The sequence below is a fragment of the Heloderma suspectum genome, chromosome 1, assembly GCF_057233095.1.
Source record: "Heloderma suspectum isolate Gila_16-S chromosome 1, 16-S_ref, whole genome shotgun sequence".
NCBI classification, from domain to species: Eukaryota; Metazoa; Chordata; class Lepidosauria; order Squamata; family Helodermatidae; genus Heloderma; species Heloderma suspectum.
The window spans coordinates 81,567,683-81,588,556 of NC_139458.1; the positions used below are offsets into that span (position 1 = coordinate 81,567,683).

Sequence of the window (20,874 nt, forward strand, 5' to 3'; positions counted from 1 at the left end):
TAGCTGTGGAGGTTCATGACACGAAACTGACTTGGAGCTGAACTGATGGAGTTCTAGCTATGGGTGGAATACTCTGCATTGGGTTGTGGCGATGTGAGTGAGGACCTCAAGCTATCTTAGTTACTGTTGCATTGAATGCAAAGGTTTCAGTGCTTTCCCTTCTCTTCTGTTCAGACCCACCAACAGAAGAGAGACAGAGAGCAAGATATCAGTAGTGGAGTCCAATGAAGCTCGACAGAAGTTTGCGGGAGCTAAAGCCATCTCATCCGACATGTTCTTTGGCCGGGAAGCTGATGCTGAGGTAAATGCTATGTGATTCCTCTACCTTCAAGCTGTCTTTCTGGCCATCCCAGCACTAAGTAACCTGACCATCATCAGCTTTTTTGCTGTATCATCTGCGTCATCTTCTGTTTTCCAGTATGAGGCCAGATCCCGACTCCAGCAACTCTCAGGCAGCAATGCCATCAGTTCTGCTGACCTTTTTGGAGAGTCTGAGACAGTGAACTCAGGTATGTCAGTAAAGAAATGGAGAGATGGCTGTTCCTTTGGAGCAGTGTTCCAGTGGTGATGGCCAAGGTACTGGCATGGCTCTTACACCAGTGACTTAGGGCTGTGTTGTGGGCAACTCAGCTCCCATCAGTTGCGTATTGGGGATAGCTTAGTACAGTTACAAGATCTCGTGGATGACTTCCAGCGTGGGACCTCAGCCAGTGTGTGTGTGTGTGGGGGGGGCATGTTGCTTTTCTAAGAAGTAACTTCCTTATATAGTAGAGTTGTCTGATAGGTTCGTTTTGTCATCCTTCCTTCTATGTAGGTGGTGTATCAATTGGAAATGTACTGCCTGCTGCTGATATTGCCCAGTTCAAGCAAGGGGTGAAGTCTGTTGCTGGCAAGATGGCTGTTCTGGCCAATGGTGTGATGAACTCCCTCCAGGTGAAATGTGGGGGAAATTGCATACTTGCTGTGTAGTACTGGCAAAAAGATTTAAGTGTCTTACTAAATGTACACTCTGATATTCAAGGTCACAATGTTGGAGCAGCATGTGATTTTTGTCTGGATATTGTTTGTGGGGTTCAAACCCTTACAGCACTTCTAAAACAGCTAGTTGGTCAATTTACTCACTTGAATTGGGACCTAGATGCAGATCCCATTCACACACTTAAGGCTTGGTGTAAGTCAGTCCCAGGTGGAAGCTGCCTTTGTTCAGTTTTGGGGCTTGAGGCAATTCCCATCCTAGTCTTCTCTCATGTCCTTGCTGCTTGTCCCATGTGGCAGCTACTGATTTACAGTGGAACTGTTGCATACTCAGATGGCAGTGTGGAATTTTCTGCTAATGAAAGCACAAGGGTTGTAATTCAGAACTCAGAAGAATGGGCTTGCTTTCTTCATATTTGGCCCTTGGCATGATGTTCAGTTGATGAGATTTGGGCTGGCTTCTGTATCCAAATGCCTAAACATCATTGATCAGTTTTGTGGGCAGTTTGCTAAGTTCTCCCCCCCTCTCTCCCCCTCCCTCCTACCCACCCCTTAGGATCGCTATGGCTCATATTGATAATTCAGGGGAGTCTGCACCTTGTGGCCATCAGTGAAACACCACTTACACTTGGAATCCACCTGGAAAACCTCTACAGGATTGCTTTTCGGCTGAGCGTGGCTGGGGGCTGCTTGAGAAGAGGAGAAATGGACATGCCTGGCACTGGCTCAAAACCTCTCTGGACATTGTTTTGTATTAGAAACAAGTATTTCTTTGAAACCCAGCTAATGGAGCATGGGCCCTTCCAGAGAACATCCCTCTGCTGCTGTGCCCTGAGACAGAGTTGTAGATTGGCCTTGTGGTGCTGCTCTTTATGCTTTTATCCCACTCCTTTACTGCCATTGATGGAACTAATATTGTGGAGACAGGAAGTAGTGTTTAATGCTTTTCACACTTCTTCGTCCAGGGGGAAATTGCAGTGAGTGGTGCAGTACTGGGGAATCTCTAGAGCCTAGGCTGTCTTCTAGAACAGAGGGAAGTTCCCACTTCTGCACAAGGTAATTCTTAACTGCCTCTTTGAACCAACGTATAAGCAGATCCTTTGAGGGCAGTGGCTTAAAAGCCTAAATCTATAGCAAGCAAGCAGAAGGTCAAGGCATGCTTGAACTTGGGAAAGAAGCTTGCAGTGTTCTGCAGGTGTGGTGGATGGCTGGAAAAATACATTTGTCCTCCCACCCCCACCCCTGGCCACCTGGATTGATGTAGTAGATTGGAGGAGAGCTTCTTCGATGGGGGCGCAGGAGAGTGAAGAGACGGTTATCAGGACTGCCATTTCTTATAACCTGCTCCCTCACTTCGTTGGTACTCTGATATCCTTCAGGCCTTTAAGGAAGCTAGGGATGAAACAAGCAAGAGTGGCCATTCACTCCATTGGCTATTCACTCCATTGGCTCTGCCCCTATTCCCGTTGTTGTGCAACCACTGCTGTTGCTGCCCTTCCTTCCCCTGGCTTGCACTGATAGAGTTGCCTGAATGTCATAGCCGTTCTGTGTGTTATATGTGGGGAACAAGGAAGTCAGTTCTAGAAATGCTTCCTCCTCCTGTCCAAGCTTCACTGCTATCCCTTTGCTCCTTCTAGCCTAGCATTCTGGGATTTTCATCAATTGAAGAGGAGTTGGAGCAGATAAAAGTGCTCTGTTCCATCCTACAATGTTGCTCTAATGCCCAGGAGAGTAGAAGGTATCCTGCCACAAAGCACCCTATTGCCTCTGCATGACTTACCCCCTGTCTCAGAGTTGGTTATACTCTTCCACTGAAAGTGGGATCTCCTCAACACAGTGGAGAGCTAAAAACCCATGTGAAATGGTGCTTGCTGTTGTAACCATTTTGCACGTACGTTGCATGATGCTGCTGCAGCTGTGGGTGCATCTGGAAGCCATCATCAAACCTACTGTATTCCTTAGAAAAAACAATTCCTCTTAATGGGTGGGTGTGTGTGTGTGTGTGTAAAACCACTTAACAAACAGTGCACTGGAATGATGTCTCAGCTTTCAGTAAGATACCTGTTCTAGAGGAAGGTGAGATTATTAGTGTAGCTTGAGGACCTATTTTTTGATGGAGCAACATCTTGCCTGCTTCCATATTTATTGTATTCATTAATGCAATTGACCTGCTTCCTCCTTGTGCCCTTCCTAACAAGGTAAATGTCTGCATGGACTTATTGGAAATCTCATTTCTCATCTTTTGCTCCCTGGGTTCTGGAAATGCACTGATGTTTAACTCTTGACTATTGCAAATTTGTCTTAAAGCACTTGATCCTTTCTTAGGCAAGAGGGTTGCAGGAGCATCAGTCTGGCCCACTACTCTCTGCTCTGAGGCTGGAAGGTGGTTCTCTTCTGGGGCTGTCTGTGTACTTTCAGTTATGGTAGTATTAATGAGTTTTGTGTGGCCAGGGTTGGGCATCTGCTGTGTGGTGGTCCAGAGGGGAGAGATGTGGATTCCCCCAGTAAATAAAAACAAATACCTGTGTGTTCCACTTCAGTGATTTTTCTCTTCAGATGTAGCCCCTTGACCTCTAGGTAGATCTATGTAGGCAGCATCTACCCCTTCTCTATGCCAAAGGCTAGGAATGGAGGCTACAGACTTAAGGATGGGCAGCCAAGCTGGGATGAAGAAGACAGTCTGTAGTATGAAAACAGGCTTAAAGTGTACCAGTTTTTGGTTTTTCCCTTTTGAAAACTTGGGAGCTAATTTAGAATATGTTCTGCTCTATTAAGGTATCAGTTTTAGACAATCTCTTCTATAGTTACAATTTGTTACTGCTGTGTAGGTGAGAATTCGAATTCTCCTGTCTCTACTTTCCTGCCTCTGGGGTGAGAGAAACTTCTTTGCGTGTCCTTTGGTGCTTTTTTTCTTCTAGAAAACACTTCAAGGGAGTAAACGTATTGTGATCGATGGTCACCTCCAAATGTGGGGGCAACTGCCTATTCAGTGCGGGGTGGGAGGGGTGGTGAGGAGTGGATCTCCACCCTGCTCCCTCCACCCTGCGTTTGCAGCTAGACAGCCAATTTCGGCTCTCTAGCTGTGGGGCCTCGGAGCATGGGAAGGGGCAGCCAAATGACAATTGGAAGTGTCATAGCGGCACTCCCGACCTCCTTGGCCTGCCCCTGGGAACACCCCATTTCCCCTGCTCCTCGCTGCTCTTCCAAGTGTGGAGCGCAGGGCTGATCCGCACTGCCTACAAGGCAGCGGGGAAGGGGGTGGAGGTCGGTTCTCCAGGAACCAACCTTGGAGTACAGGCTCTGAGGTTGGTTCCTGGGAACCGACCAATCCTATGGCCATCTGGCTGCTGACTAGCAGCCATAGGATTGCGCCCTAAAGGAGTGGAGAATGGTAAGCTGAGTTTTGAGCAGGTAGACCTTCCACAATACAGCATTGAGGGAAGTCTCAGACACACTATTTGCCTTGTGCAACATGCTTTATTTTCTATAATATTCACAGGGCAGTTTAAAGCTTTACAAAATAACAATAAATAATAAACTATTTTCTTCCAAACTGAGGTCAGTAAGGGGATTGAAAAAATTTATCCTTTGATCAGAGCCATTCCTTGACAAAAAGTGTAGAGGTATCTTGCGAAGATCACATCGTGCTATCTAATCTGAACATAAATCTTGGAAGGTATTAAACTTGAGTAGCAAACGTGTGAATCCAGAAAAAGTGTAAAATAAACCTCATGAGGACGGCAGATGTTCTATGACCTGCAAGCTCCATGTTCTAAAAATAGTTTTCCTCTAACTGTCTGAGGATGAGGATGGAGCGTAGTTTTAAGGATTAATTCTTTCAACATTGAATAAGGCAAAATATAACCTCCCCCCCCAGTACTAAACTGTTTTTTGCTCATTTGTCTTAATTGCCATGAGAGGGCAGTATAACCGTGCAAATGGAATCAGGTGGAATAAGTTCTTCTGCCAGCATGGACAGAGGAGGGACTGCAATTTTGATTAGGATCGGTTGGGTCGGTCTAAGAGGGAGATGTGTGAATATGTATGGACTGTAATATTTTGCATTTGTGGGGCAGAGTGTTGGAATTGCTGCTCCTCTGCCCTCCCCAGTTTCAAGGACCTGGAAATGAGCTTGTATTCCCCTCTGTCAGTTTTCAGAAGAATCTGTTTCTTCCGTAGAGCCATCACTTTCAGTGTCCATTTTCCGGCGGTGATGCAGGGGCCTCCAAGGGGAACTGATCCGGGGAGAGGGACGGGAAGGCAGGTTTGCAGTGTCCCCGCTAGCACTGGCTGAGTTGGAAATGGAGAGCCCTGAAACCTGGGCTACCCTGAAAGAAGAAAAGGGTGCAGATGCCTTACTTTGGTGTTGGTCAAGTTACTAATTGTAGAAACTTTTAGAGGAATATGAGAGTACACATAGAAAGGGGATTTTTAAGAACACATGTTCCTGAAAAAGAGTGGGGGAGGAACTTAGGCAGTCAACTATGCCATGGGCCATCTTTGCATTAGGATACTTAACTCCTTTTGCCACTACGCAAGAGCTTCATGTCCTGGCCAATAGCTATCACTCCCCAAATAGCCCTTGTGAAGTAGTGAATACCCACATGCACAGCCAAGGCAACAGATTTTAGTCCTTGGTAAGGGGTGCTGAACAAACCTGACTTACAGTTTGTCTAGCTCCTGATCCATAAGTGGGTCGAGCAACAGTTCTGCTTTATCTGGGAGGGCTCCTGGAATGGAAAACAGCAACAAGGATAGGATTAGTCTGAGCAACCATCAGCTATATACTGCACTAACTTGCAAGTCTGTGCCACATGCTGTTGACCCATACAAGCAAAGGTAAAAAGGAGGGTGAGTTTTTGCTTTTCAGCTGTACTGTCCACTAACAGTGAAGTTCACGTGGGAAATGCAGCCCTATGTACAATGGTATGGTGCATTCCTTGGATGGTAGGCCATGTGATGGTTATGTTGGTCAGCTGCTTTCAAAACAATAGAATTTCCAGATACTTTTTTATGCCGGTAACTGGCTGATTACCTCTTTTCACAATTGCTACATTTTAATAATGGCATGAGATCCTGACTGCAAGTACCCTCAGCTTGAGGGAGCCTTGTTAGGTGCTGTCGAAGTTACTATGTTAGCTGTGTACTCCATTGCACATAAACTTCCCCTAACAGCTGAAGAAAGCAAACAACCTCTTAAAAGTGCCCCATTCCAGCAAGGGTTACCTGGGCTGCAGCAGAGAATGATGAATACAGAACACGCGCATGCGCTCGCTCTCCACTGCCAGAAGCATCACCTAAGGCATTGTTACCTGTCGGTAATAGCCTTCCGAGTGCAACACTGGATCCAGCCTCTTGTATACCATATCAAACATTATTAGCATTCTGAGCTTTGACAGGTTGATGACTGTTAGGGGTAAAATTCCTATCGTCAATGTTATCGAGAAAGCTCTGCTGCCGTTCTTTAGAGTTTGGCCCTGCCCAGCAGCCCTAGTCAGCATAGCCAGTGGTGAGGGATGATTGGAGTTGTAGACAAAACATTGAGAAGGACACAAGTTGCCCACCCCTGATATAATTGATGAGCAGGACTCTAGTCGACAAAAGTTAGGTTGGTGCCATAAGCAATCTGTTTAGTCTTTAAAGATGACCCAAGCCTCTTGGCCTTACAATCCTATGGAGCACAGACAGCAGCTCTGAAAGTGGACAAAGCACCACACCCAAAACCTTTTATGCCAGCAGGACAGGAGTAATGGAAGCATGGCTTTCTCCTCATTCTGTTTTTTTAATCACCTACTTCCCACCCATTGCAATCAACTGAGATAAATTATTTACGCCAACCCTGGAGTAAATAATTTGCACCCACACAGCCCTATATTGAGTATATGTTTGGAGATGAAGTGAGCTTTGGATCCTCTCTGTCCCTGATCTGCGCCTTGTAACCTCTCCTGCTGTTGGAACAGTAAAGGATGCAGATGTTTTTGTAGGGGCTGGGAGGAAGGGTTCCAAGATCAGATCGCCTTCCCCCAGGGCAAACCTGCAAGGGGGAGTTCCAAACAATCCTATGGCATCCTTCCAGCCAGGAGCCATAGGATTGCAGCCTTGTCGTTCTAGCTGCTAGACATGCATGACTACCTCTATGGAAGATAGTTACAAATGTATAGGTATGTAAAACCTCCACATGTAAATTGTGAAATTTCCTACACAGAGGGGGCTTTTTGTAGGACTTTTATAATGTGTGAAGCAGCCCTGCATGGCTGATCTTTACGTGCAATTCATGTGAGAGTTTTCTTCCCAATCATGTGCTTGTCAGATTCTATAAAGTTGCACGTTGCCCTATGTTAGGCAGAACGGGCCAACATGGGATTGTTCCAGGAGCGTATAGCCCAGGTTTTTAGGAAGGGTAAAGACAACTGGCAGTGGCTTCTCCCTCTGAGCAAGAAATGTGACATTAACCATCCTAGCCATTCTGCTCCCCTGGGCCATAGCCCAGCAAAGACAGACAGACCAGCATTGACCACGTCTGGTGCCCTGGGTACGATGCTAAGGGAGTCCCTCCTCCTGCTTTCTGGTACAGTATCTGTGCAGTGAGGCACCCTCATCCGCGTTATCTGCTTCTGTCACTTGTTGAGCCCCTATGAAATATAACTCCTTCCCCACATATGCCAAACTTCACAAGTAGTTCTGCCAACCCTGCCCTCTCCCCATTTGGGGCTCCTCCATGCTTCTCAATGAGCCTCCAGGGCTTGGTGGGCTGTATGTCCACCAATGCCTCACACTCAGCCCCTAGGACTCCTTGTCCGTTCACCTATAGTGCTCCATGAGTTCTCTGTTGACAGGCCTTTCTCTGCCTCTCTCGCCTCAGTCTCCCTTGCTTGCCTTTGGCCTATGCTGCTGTCCTTTAGCGTGTGTCAGCGTGAATCACACACTCACATTGAATAAACTGATGGTCCGCTTCTTTGTTGCAAAGCAGTATTGGCAGGAAACTAGTTGGAGTGGAGAAGCAGCAGCAGAAGAGAGCAGACTTAATCCTTCCCCACCATGTTCCAGATGTATGTTTGCAAGAGGGTAAATTACTTTCCTTTGCAAGAGGAAAAGTGATGAGGGGAGGGGTATGCACAGAAGTGTAGTGACTCAGGGGCGGGGCAATGAGGGCACTGCTCCCCCAAATCATAATTCTGCCCCCCTGAAAATTTCCTTCAGTCCCCTAATTTCTAGCATTGCAGTAAGTTAAACCTTCAATAGGGCTTTTACACTTTAGGCATCCGAAAAGAGGTGGCAGAGCAAAGTTACCAAGGGAATGCAAACACAGCAAATATTTGGTGTCTTACCAGCATCAGATGGTCTTTAGTTACAACACAGTACAATGAGAATTACATGTAAGTAACTGTAAAATGAAGTAGGAATATGTATGTTCAGAGAAATAAGATTAATCCATTGGGGCAGAAAAACAAACTGGAGCATTACTACAGAAAGACAGCAGGAAATGTCTTGAGATTAGAATTAATTTGGCCCATTCAGATGAATAGGTGTGAAGTGAACACAAATCCTGATGGATGGGAGTTCACAACTGGAGGCAGGAAAGGACAGTATTATGCACTACAGAGCATCTCCTCCTCCCCTGTCCTGCCCAGACAGCCTCTGCAGGCAGTGGGTGTTACTAGTGCATCTGGTGGGTGAGCTGAGGCTTTTTGGCCTACACCGCAGCAGCCTAGCCTAGCCTAGCCTAGTCCAGGGCAGGACCTGAGAGGCAACAGAGAGGTGAGTGAGCTGGCTCCTCAAGGCCCAGGAAGTCTAATGAGAACCTTACTAACTTAGACCGGGCAATGAGGAGCTGGAATAGTGTGGGCACGTGTCTGGGGGGCATTTCTTCCCTAACTAGTTAAAAAGGTTGAAAATATATCCTGTCATGCTGATTCCATTTCAAAATGGTTTTGAAGAGTATAATGTGGCTAGTGCCTTAGTTGCAACAGTTTTAGACCTCCACCCAACAGTGCAAATGATCATTATAATTCACTTTGTTTAACTTATCTCATGCCAACTTATGTACTACCAAAATAGGGTGTGTGAAATTTGCTGGTTGAGCCATCAGAAGCAGTGTTAGCTGGCTGGCCCAGGGCCTTTCTGTAGAGCAGACATGGTGTGCTTGTACAGTTAATTCTGGCACCTGTAGTTTGGAGAGATGTACAGTTCCTATGTGACATGTTGTCAAGCATTTCCTTATGAAAAGTGATGTTTACAGGTATTAAATTGATTTTTAAAGTGAAACTTCTTAACTGCTTTCCTGGCGTGGCAAAGGAGACCAGGGTAGTTAGTTCTGGGAAGCAGCTGCCCCAGCAGAACTGAATTCACAGTTGTGGGGCACTTGAGGCCTAGTAGAAAACAGCCAGAATGTGTGTTGCTCACAAATTCCACCTTACAGAGTCTTTCCACTGAGGCAAATTGCTGCCTGTGTTGTACTTGCACTGGTGGCAACAGCATACAGGACTATATGGAATGATCCTGTGGGCTGTTTCTTTTTAAAACTAAGATTAGATTAAATTTAATTAACATTGTTAAACCGTTAAAACTGATTCAGCCAGCAAATGCTATTCTGCAGTCATTTTCAGTGGATATTTCCCAAGCCCTTGATGTCATAGCAGCAGTTTCAGAAGAAATTACATCATGCAAAATGATGGCAGTTTTCAAAGCATTCTTGCAGAAACAAGACTGAAGACTCTTAGATGAAGGAGACCAATCAGATCATGCAAATGGAATAAGACCAGGGCCTAAGAGGGCTTGTAAATCTAGCTCTTGCCTGCAAACTATGCTGTTGTATGAAGGCAACGTTGTCCAGGCTGGGAGCGAGAACCGTTCCACAGATGATGAGACATTTAAGCGAATATATTTCAGTGCAACTGACACAGTGAAAGGTGAAATGGCAGCTCGACTTTGTGAAAGGAATATGCACATTTCAGCTTCTATATTTAGTTTATGTTATTTTGCATGTGGAAATATTGTATTTTAAATTATTTGCTTTTTTAGAAACTTCACAAGTCATCATTCCTAATTAAAATGCATAAAATTGGGGTTTATTTTTGTCATTACCTATGAAAACTTTTTTCTCCAGAAACCTCTTTTATAGTGACCACTGCCCCAATCCTTCCCCACAACAATTTTTGTCTCTGCCCACCCAGTGAAAATTGTCTTGCTACACCCTTGGGTAAGCACTCTCGTCCCCTGCTGCTTCACCTTCATGGCATGCTCTTCTGACACTGCTTTGCAGCACAGGGACAAGCCACTGGGCTTGCCTGACATGCAAGCACAAGATTCCAGATGCATCTACTCTTGTAAACACATGTATGATAAACCCTGAGCAACAGATTGGGCCTGCCTTGAGGTTGTGCTGCTTCCTCCATCTACGCGTTAGGTGTGGATCTCTGCAGGGTGCAAACCTATGCATGTAGATCTCTGCATGAGTAGGAGCAGGGTTCCAGGTCCCAGGGAAGCCTATGCATGTAGAGATCTTTGTCCATAGATTCCACCACCACCCCGCTTGTAGAGGTCCACATAAGATGCATGGATGTCAGTGGTGCAGCTGGGGAAAGCTACATGACCTTAAGGGTGGGCCCAGCAGCACAGCCTCTTGATCACGTGAACACCCTTTCACATGACTAACATGGCAGGTAACAGCTGGAAAGGAGTGTCTCTTCTCTCCGTCACTGCCCCTGACTAGGGGAACCTGTGCCCAGTAAGAAAGGTAAGCTTGAACTAAGGTTCTAGACTCATCCTGTGGATGGGAGGTCCACGCTTTACAGTCGTGCCACCATGCAGCAAGCCAGTCTCCTAGTTTGTCCTTCCTTTGCACCCCCAGAAATGGGAGGCTCCCTGTAACACAGCGTCCCTGGCACTATGTTACAGGTGCCCAAAGCAGCAAAAAGTGCCCTTGCCTGCCTGCCTTCCACAGCCTCAAGGAGATGAGCCCAGCCAAATCCTGGTCTTGTTCCTGCACTTGCAGAATGTGTAGAAAGGTCTCGAGGCTGCTCCACTGGTAAACAACACTTGGAGGACTGGTGAATCAATATTAACTCAGGAGTTAGGCTGGGCGTTGCAATCTGCCTGACAAACTCATCAGCCCGGCTCTAATCCCTGGCTCTCTTCCTTTTCAAGGCCCCTGCGAGGCTGGAGGGAGCATGGGCCCCTGCCTGGAAGCACCTTCCCTCTCAAGCTCTCGCCTGGAACTGCCCTCACTGCAGGGCTTCGGGGAGCCTGTGATCCCCTGCAGACCAAAGACTATTCAAATCGTCCTGCGTGCAGGGAAGATGAAAAGGCACCAGGAGAAGAATCCTGCTTTCCTTGCCAAGACGATAGCACCTGTTAGACCTGCGGCTGCTGCCCCTCCCTGTGAGAGGCCTCTGCAGGAGGCTGGCAGGAGGCCAGGGGACAGGCCTGCCTTAATGGAAGGGAAAACCCATGACTCTGTACAGGGCACAACAGCGGCGGCAGGCAGGGCTTTCTCAGCCCATCTGTTTGCTCCGCACCTTGCTGGAAGTGGATTTAGCAGAGCCAGGAAGAAAGGCCTGGCTGGGCACAGCTCAGGCATCCTCTGCCCCAGTGAATGCACTGCTCTAAGCTTGTTTGCAGAGGGGACTGCAAGCCTGTATGCCTATCCCCTTTGATATATAATCTCCATGCTGCTGCTGGAGGAGAAACAGTCCTCTGCCAGCGGCAGCTAGAATGGTCAGGGGGGTGGGGGCACAGCAGGAGAGGGAACAGCAACCCCAGTCTGTGCTACGACATACCCTTGGGTACAGCAGCAGCCCGCTCACCCAGGGGACAGACAACTTTCCAGCAGGGACCAAGGGGAGCTTTAGAATGGTCTAAACATGTCTGCTCGGAAGTAACCCACTGCCTTCAATTGAACTTTACCGAGTACAAGTGGAGACTGAGTATGAGCAGAGAGAGGGTTGGGAGAATTCCTTTGCCTGTTCTTTTTAAATCTCTGGACCTGCGAATGTGCGCATAAGTTTAATGAATTTAAAAGGCAATTGCCCCCAAGTGACCCTTACTCTTGCCAAGAAAGGGTGGACATAAGAAGTGGGCTAAACATATCTACTCAGAAGTAACCCATTGCCCCCAACTGCACTTTACCGAGTACAAGCAGAGAGAGGGGCTGGGAGAATTCCTTTGCCTCCTCTTTTAAAATCTCCGAACCTGAGAATGTACACATAAGTTTAATGAATTTAAAAGCTGATCACCACCAAGTGACTCTTACTCCTGCAGAGGAGGAGTGGACATGAGGAGAAGAATGGGCTAAACATGTCTACTCGGAAGTAACTCATTGCCTTCCATTGATGATGTTCACGCTACTTGCGGGACTCTGCCCACCCAACCCCGAACTAATGAGGTTTCAGGTGCTACTTCCCCCATGAAAGCGGGTTTTAAAAAACCCACTGCTCCACTGGCTACATATGCCATGGTAGGAACAAATTTGAATTCATGGAAATCCAGCTTTAAATGGAGTTGCATTATAAGGTGTCTCTGTGTAGATGGGGCTTAAGCATTTGCTCAGTGTTTGTCCCAGGAACAGCTCTCCTCCATATTCTGGATTTCAGCAAGTAAGATCAGGGAAGAGAGATTTGCATGAAAGGAAGTTTTGAAAAACCAGGCAGATTAGCCATAGTCTAGCCCTGCTGTCCAGCTGGGGAGAAAAACTGGACCAAGTTGCAAGGTTTTAGTCTAGTCTGGCAAAGGATCCAACAATGGCTTCAAACCCAAGCACAAAGGAAACAACGTGACCAGATTCAGTGTGAAATCTGATGGACTTGCTTTAGCCATCACATCATTCTTCTGATCCCATTAGCAAGCCACAAATTATTGTGTCAAAAATTAAACTTGAAAGAACTGTGAGAGAAAATCTGGAGATTTAAGTGCAATTTCCCTTATTTTGCAAACCACTAAATCTGTACTCCTCAGAGAGCTGCAGCCAATCACAGCTGCCTGACAAGTGGACCTGTATAAGACCCATGTTTCTAAACACATTTGTCACATTACAGTACTAGGCGTACACCTGAAAATGTTCTCTAGGTCAGGGGGTGGGCAGAAGGTAGATCTCCAGATGTTTTGGACTACAACTCGCAGAAGCCCCTGCCAGCATGGCCAATGGTCAGGAATGCTGGGAGTCCAAAATATTTGGAGGTCTAATTTCAGCTCACCTCTGCTTTAGGCAACTGGAAGGAATGAAGACAACTTTTGGAAGTGATTTTTTTTTTTGTACTGCCCTGCAGCAAGTGGCTTGGCTTTTGTGCCTCAGTCATCTATGATTCTTTCTTCCAAAGGCAACTTTCGGCCACTTAAAACCAGCCACCAACTTCCCTAAGGGTGCAGCCCGGTGCATGTTTAGATAGAAAAAAAATCCTACATAACTAGCAATATCCAGCCAGCCATGCTGGCTGGGGAATGCTGGGAGCTGTAGGACTTTTTTTTTCTGTCTAAACATTCATAGGGTTGCGTTCTAAATCACATAATCATGGGGGGGAAATCAGGATAGGACTTTTCTTTACCAAGGGCTCTGTTGATCCCATGATGTTTTGCAAGAGCCATCAGGAATCCATAGAAAGTCAGTCTCTGTACACTGCTCAGAACCTCCTTGACAGCAGCAGATGGTGGACAGCTAGGCAAACGAGGGACACAGGAAAAATAATGCAGCATCAGTTTCAGCATATTATCTTCCTTGAAGCTACTGGATGGATAGATGGACAAGATTACCTGAGGTACCAGATGGACACCTGAGGGCCACTCCCCACTCTGGTTCTATGGCACACAAGGGGTCCTGCAAGCAGTCCCGTGCTTAAGTTGTCACATGGGAGGGGTTAGAATTTTAAGTGAGAAACCCTTGCGCGCTGCCAAGCTACTCCCAGATTCTTTGTAGTGGTCATGCCTTTTACAGAAGTAGCAATTTACATTAACATTTCCAACATGAGCTACTTAATCATGAGAATAATTAGTGGGAGAACTCTGGTAACTTAAAAAACATAATGTGTGAAGTGAGCCTGAGTTGCCCATATATTCTCTGCTTTAACTGCATATTTGAAAGCTTCAGGACATAACAAAATGAGAACAATTTTGTCTTAAAACTCTTCTGTGGTTTACTCAACAGTGGACTACCCAGTACATGCAGTGCTTAATACATAAAAGGGGAGGTTTGGGGGTTCAGTCCTCTCTGGAAGCCACAGTCTCAGGCCTGGAAGACCTAGTCTTGCTATCCCAAACGCACTGTCTGTGAGGCTACACTCAGGCACCCGCCAGGCTCTCTCTGCCTCACACCACTTTTCTCCATTGACTTGCATGGGCTGCGGGGAGGAAGCTGCACAGCTGAGGGATACCTCATTCCTCACGAAGGACCTTGGGGCAACATTCCCTCATCCTGGATACCTGTGAGTCGGCTGCAGCTCTAGCTGTTTTTCGGCAGTGCAGTTTCCACCCCACCCCTATTCAAGTCAATGAAGAAACAGCCCCATTAACATCCATATGGGATAAAAATGCTTTGTGTGTGCACACTCCCTATGTTCATTTTCTCTTCCTCGTGCTCTCTCGCTCTCGTATTCTGCGTGTGCTTTCTCTTACTTGCACTTTATGTGTGTGTTCTTTGTGTGCTCTCTTCTTTAAAGTATCTCTATGTGTTTTTCTCCTTGTGTGTGTGTTCCTGTGTATGTGTTGCTCTCTCTGTTTTCTCTATGTGTAATGTGTGTGCATGTGTTCCCTCTGTCTTTGCATGTGTTTCCTCTTTGCGTGTAGGAGAAAACATACACAGAGAGAAAACACAGGGAGGAAAAGTATTCCCAACATTTGTGACTGGCCACACCCTGTGGCAGCCATGTTGTGACTACTAGCCATACCTCCCACAGCAGCCATTTTATGGTCGTGCCATTTATTTATTTATTTATTTATTATTAAATTTATTAATCGCCCATCTGGCTGGTCACCCAGCCACTCTGGACGATGTACAGCATACAATAAAACAGTTTAAAACAATAAAATTCTACAATAAAAACATTTCCTAAAATACCCTAAACCACCCCAAATGCCTGCCTGAACAACCACGTTTTTCATGCACGACGGAAGCTCGTTAAAGAGGGGGCATGACGGAGTTCCCTAGGGAGGGAGTTCCACAGAGTGGGGGCCACCACAGAAAAGGCCCTCTCCCTCATCCCCACCAGTCTAGCTGTCCTGGCTGATGGGACAGAGAGAAGGCCATCCGAGGCTGATCTTGTGAAGCGGCCTGTCTGGTGCTGCTGGAGGCGCTCCTTAAGATAGGCTGGGCCGGAACCATATAGGGTTTTAAAGGTCAAAACCAACACCTTGAATTTGGCCCGGAAAACAACAGGTAACCAGTGCAACTCCTTCAGCACTGGAGTGATGTGATCTCGCCAGCGGCTGCCTTTAATCAGGCGAGCCACCGCGTTCTGTACCAGCTGCACCTTGAACCATCTTCAAGGGTAACCCCACGTAGAGCTCATTACAGTAGTCTAAACGAGAGGAGACCAGGGCATGTACTACCGATGGGAGCAGATGGTCGGGAAGGAAGGGGCGCAGCCGCCGTATCAGATGGAGTCGATACAGCGCTGTCCGGCTCACAGCTGACACCTGAGCCTCCATGGACAGCTGGGAGTCCAAAACGACCCCCAGGCTGTGGACCTGGTCTTTCAAGGGTAGCCGTACCCCATTCAACACCAGGTCAACATCCCCCAGCCTCCTCTTGTCTCCCACCAAAAGTACCTCGGTGCCATGACACTTTTAAGAAATGCAAATGTGACCACAAGCCCAAAAAGATTAGGGATCCCTGCCCCTCATCCTGGATATATTTGGGTAGACTATGGCTACTACACAGTGGGGAACAGCATCCTGCTTGTGCTCAGAGGCACCCTCCTCCTTAAAAGGTTGCAAGGTTCAGTTCTGGCACTGAAAGTGAGTGATGGGCAGAGCCTGACTCAAATTGTGAACACCACATCTATTTGGTTTATTCAAGTTTGTGCAGAGATGTGATGAGGATTACAACTAAGCACAAAGAGTTAAACTAACTACACCCTTAAAGAGGGACGGTTTGCAAATCTGGCCATTTTTAGCAAGATGGTCCCATTATGCAGGTGACAACCCTGGACTATTAGAGTACAGTTAAAGTGGACTGGGGCTGAGATTAGTGTCCCATGAAATCTGAATCTAAAGTTTGTGTCTTAATGTACTTAGAATACTAAAAGGCATTTACCCTTTTATCGTCTTCATAAATTATATTGCTTCCTTCTTATTTCCTCTCCATCCGTCCCTGACCACTCCAATCCATGTCTTTTCTTGTTTCAGTATAACTTGCATCCTAAGTGGGGTGCGTTTTAAGGGGATGCTGAAGCAAAATGAAATAGTTATCTTCCAAATGCCTCATCTATGTGCAGTCAATGAATTTAAATGCATCTGGCAGATCTCTAGGAAGCTGGAACTCAAAATGTGCTCACTGCTACAGGTTAAGCTGGGGCAGTGCTGGTGATAGCCTAAGAGCAGTTGCTTTCTCCATAGAGAGGCTGGGGCCATCATTTCTGACATCCATATAAGCAAATGGTGCTCTTGCTGGTTTGCGGAGGCACAGGGGCAGCATGGGGCTGAGTAGACAGGGCAACCTGCCACACCTCCATTCTTAGGTGTGTGAAGTAGTTACTTTGTCTGGATTGGTCCTGCAGCCAGGGGTTCAGGGAGCACCTACCCCCACCCCAAAGGCAGATAAAGTTGAACCAAAGCTTGTTCTTGCCAGCCAGTCTCAGGCCTTACCTGTACTTGGACCTGTCACAAAGAGACTCCAGGCACTGATAAAATGCAGATGCCTCCACCCCATCAAGTGGGCTGCATTCACTTAGAGCCTGGCGTGAACGATGTTGCCCAGAAGACGACGTAGGCACAATGACGGTGTTTGGATTCTTCCCCGTCAAGAGCTCTTGATAGATGGCAGCCACACTTTCAAGGAACTCTGTAAAAATGGGGTGATGACAGAGAAATGGTGGTTGTTGGCATACATGGTGATGCAAAATCACCCAGCCTATAAGACTATGGGTTGTGTAGCAAACTGATGCCATTCCTCCTCTTGCAGTTACATACCCATGATAATAACATGGAAGTTTCTTGACTAATCACAGCACAGGTAAGAATGTGATTTTACTTGCATGGTTATGTGGTGAGGTGCCCCCAAATTCCTTAGTAACACAGCCTAGCAACAAACCTCTTTGAGATGGAGCAAGAAAGACACACAAGGATTACCCAGGTTGTGGATGTACAGTCGATCTTGCGTCAGTTAAATAAAATGTTGTTCCTTCTAACTTTGACTCTATGAAGGAGAGTGAATATCAAGTCCACTCAATCAGACTAGCTTCTTAAGCATGCAAACGTCCATGGTAACAGAGATAAACACCTCCCAAGTTAGAACCAGGCTGTTTGCAATTGTTGGAAGAGCCAAGGGAGGTGGGTTAAGCAGGCTCCAGTCTACAGCCCAGTAGGCTTCAGCACAACTCCAAAGTAAATACAACATGGGGCCCAAAGGGAAGGTTAGGGCAAAAGCTGGCCGAAAACACTCTCCTCCAGGCTCCAAACTTCCTGTGCTGTTTACTTCCAGAGTCTAAATTTAAACAAGTTTGTTTATGGACCTGGTCAGCCATTTACAGATGTAGATTCCACTCTGTGCAGTTTGCATGCATGTGGAGTGGTGGGGCAGCCTAGAAAGCTGCTGAGTGTGGACAAGAATGGAAGTGGTATACTGTGGTAAGGGCCTGTAGAGCTCTTGCATCCACTGAGAATCCGTGAGACTATATGTATGCAAGGGACAGATGGCTTTTGAAGGTGATTTTGATGGTCGACAATTCAGAGCAGCTTTCCAAGCATGCTACATATTTCAAATGCTTCCCATTTTCACTCCCCCTCTGGCTCTGCTTGTCCTCAGGAACGCCACTCTGCATCATTCACACAGATGACATGGTTGTGGAGAAAGATGTGACCTGCAGAGGGGATTATCTGCAGTGTAATGGGATTCTATCCCTGACCAGAGGGAAACAACAGAGGGATGTATCTATGGGGATGAGACCAGAACAACCAGTTTAGCACAGTGATTCCATATCCCAGACATACGATGTAAACAGGCATTTGCCCATGGTTATCACTCCAAAATTGCAGGGTTCCCCCCTGCCCACCCTCCGTGGACCACTCAGGCCCTTGCTTTTCACTGAGCTACCAGCAGAAACAAAATTGCTTCCCAGAAATAAAAGTCCTGGGCCTGCTTCATGCATTTTGGATTTCTTATGTCTAAAGTGCTTTTTGAATGATGTGTGCAAACCTTGTATAAGTACATCACATGGGCTGACTGCATATTGATCTATTTAACGACTAGGAAGATGTGACTGGCTGCAGTTTCCCAGCACGTGTATGTATTCCAGCCTTCCCCAACCTGGCACCCTCCAGATCTGTTGGACTACAACTTGCAGAGAGTTATAGTTCAACACATTGCAGACAGTTGTAGTTCAACACATCTGGAGGTCACCAGGCTGGTTGTTGTTGTTTATTCGGTCAGTCACTTCTGACTCTTCGTGACTTCATGGACCAGCCCACTCCAGAGCTCCTGTCGGCTGTCGCCACCCCCAGCTCCCCCAAGGTCGAGCCCGTCACCTCCAGAATATCACCAGGCTGGGGAAGGCTGTATATACTGATCTCGATGGAGGTTTGCAACTGGTTTTGGACAGGTTTACATGCCCCCTGAAGAATGAAGGATCACATGCAGTTCTCTGTCAGGAGAAACCATATTGTACACCAGCCCTGCTGAAAGATCTCCCCCATGAAGGCTCCTCCCCCCTCAATTGTCATCACCAGCAGCCATGCCAGCTGGCTGTAGAGAAGGAGACGAGAAGAGAAGTGAGGTCAGTTCACCAGACCTGCTGAAACACTGCTTAATTTTTTCCCCTCCCCTTCCCCCTTCCTTCTCCCTGTATCTGAGTTTTCCATTATCTTTCATTGATCTCGCTCCTCTTCTTGCCTCTTTAACTCTTTTCATGGAGGAAACTGAAGCGGAACACAAAATGGGGTAATTTGATCGCTCATTATCTGAGATCTATTTAAAAATGGAACAAAGAGCATTTAGTGCAGGAGATGCCCTGGAGGATCACAGTGTCATGTAAAGAGGCTGCAAACTTCTATGAGGGAGCAATCTCAATCGCAGGATAAAAGCTCCATGTGAAGAAAGCCCTTGAGTGTTGTGTAGTTTTAATACTGTAAGCATGCAAGTAGGGAATGCCTTTTTTTACTGATTGCATTTAAGCCGTTCTGGGCACCTTTTTGCTGAGGGATGGGATAAAAATACTTTATATAACAACTAACTAACTAAATATTGTATAGCAAGGCTTTCTGGCCTAGGCTTTTCCCAGTCCTGCTGTATCTAACTTGTCTGTTGTACCTGTGTAGTAAGGATACAATATATAGTGGGACTGGCTCACCTGAGTAGTAAAACTGGATCTGGAAGGCAAACAGGAAGTCTGAAAAAGACATCAAGCAGTCCACAGCATCATCCATTAGAACAATCCTGGAATCGAGAAAGAGACAGATACCTCAGTAACAACCAGTTGCTCATAGTTAAGGTACAGTTTATTGGAACTGAGTTGGGAATGCTCAGAATCACAAAAATGACTCATGCTTTGCTCTGTGTTTGCCTATATAGATCTCCCCAAATCAGCCCCAGGGTCTGCACTGGGCCTATTTGATTCCATGGGGTGTAGAAGTACCCTTAGTGCTCTGTGAAAATCAAAGGGAAACCTGGAAAGCGGGGTTGCCTTCAAGAGACTGAGAGCTTTCGGGGAACGGTGCTCTAAAACCATTAAATTCTTCCAAGCAGGGACGGGTGGGTTCAGGAGAGCACTTTCTTGACCCCTGAACTCTGGAATCCTACAAGGGTCAATCCCCTCTCCTGCTCAGGCAGCACTGCCTAGGAGAATACACATGTAATGCAAGGAAGATACCAGGTCAAACTTTTGTACAGCATGTTTCATACATCCGGCTCTAAAATGGCACCGCCATTAACTGACCTCAACTAAAAAATGAAGAAATAGCTGGTTGAAAAGGATTTTAAAAGCAAAACAAAACAAAAAAAGTGGTTATTCTGATGTGGAGGGAAAGGCAATCTGCATTCTATTCTGTTTGAAGGTGAATACACTAGTAAAGTAGACTCATCATTTAAGGGTGGCATTGGAATACTAAAGGGGCAAATGATGCCACACTTTCTGCTCTCTTGATTTGGCAAAAATGGCAACACGCTCTGCACATAAAAGGCTAAAACTAAAACAAGATTACAGCAACAAATTCCTCCTCTTTAGACCCTGGACTGCTAATGCTGGTGGGCAGGGAAAGGGCTTTACTGTGCCGATTTATGCTGCTGTTCCAAACAGTGCTGATATTTATTAAACTAACAGAACAAGATGAAAGCTAAACATGGGATGCCCTTATGAAGGATTCAGGAAGGATTCCTTTTGTTCCCTTCATCTCTCAAGACTGGCTGGATGATAAAGGAAACGAGCTGAAGCTCCAGCTTCACGTAGCCGATTTGGTATAGTGCGGGGAGGAATATGATGCTGTTAATTTGTGAGGGTCACCTAGATAGGTCAAAAGTGACATCCAAAGACAGGGCACCAGGTACCTGTCACTGCCATGGGAAGGGAGATGTATTTTGTGGAAGGTGTGTTAACTGTTCAGGGAGCTCACATCTCATGGGATCTGCAGGGCACCTAGTGCATAAGAACACTGCTGATGACACTTAACACAGACAAGAATAGTGTAATCTTTCTCTCTTCAATCCTGTCTCAAAACCCAGCTTTTCCATGTGGCTGTTCTGTGTGGCCTTAATCCTAATTC

The 20,874-nt window shown here is 46.5% G+C and overlaps 2 protein-coding genes across 6 annotated transcripts in view; one reads left to right on the forward strand and one right to left on the reverse strand.

Annotated features, from left to right (window-relative positions):
- Nucleotides 1-3,509, forward strand: part of ARFGAP2 (ARF GTPase activating protein 2) — a 29,824-nt gene extending 26,315 nt beyond the window's left edge. For all 4 annotated transcript variants that reach the window (XM_084849789.1, XM_084849807.1, XM_084849799.1 and 1 more), the window contains 4 exons: nt 175-301; nt 419-509; nt 815-933; nt 1,532-3,509. In XM_084849789.1, the coding sequence (XP_084705915.1) occupies nt 175-301; nt 419-509; nt 815-933; nt 1,532-1,552 (358 nt within the window). In that variant the 3' untranslated portion in view covers nt 1,553-3,509. The remainder of the gene's footprint in view (nt 1-174; nt 302-418; nt 510-814; nt 934-1,531) is intronic.
- Nucleotides 3,510-4,080: 571 nt separating this feature from the next.
- CSTPP1 (centriolar satellite-associated tubulin polyglutamylase complex regulator 1) overlaps nt 4,081-20,874 on the reverse strand; it is a 170,043-nt gene continuing 153,249 nt past the window's right edge. For both annotated transcript variants that reach the window (XM_084849971.1, XM_084849963.1), the window contains exons 5-9: nt 19,467-19,552; nt 16,768-16,963; nt 13,515-13,624; nt 5,642-5,705; nt 4,081-5,303 (exon numbers count right to left, since the gene is read on the reverse strand). In XM_084849971.1, coding sequence (XP_084706097.1) covers nt 5,123-5,303; nt 5,642-5,705; nt 13,515-13,624; nt 16,768-16,963; nt 19,467-19,552 — 637 coding nt within the window. In that variant the 3' untranslated portion in view covers nt 4,081-5,122. The remainder of the gene's footprint in view (nt 5,304-5,641; nt 5,706-13,514; nt 13,625-16,767; nt 16,964-19,466; nt 19,553-20,874) is intronic.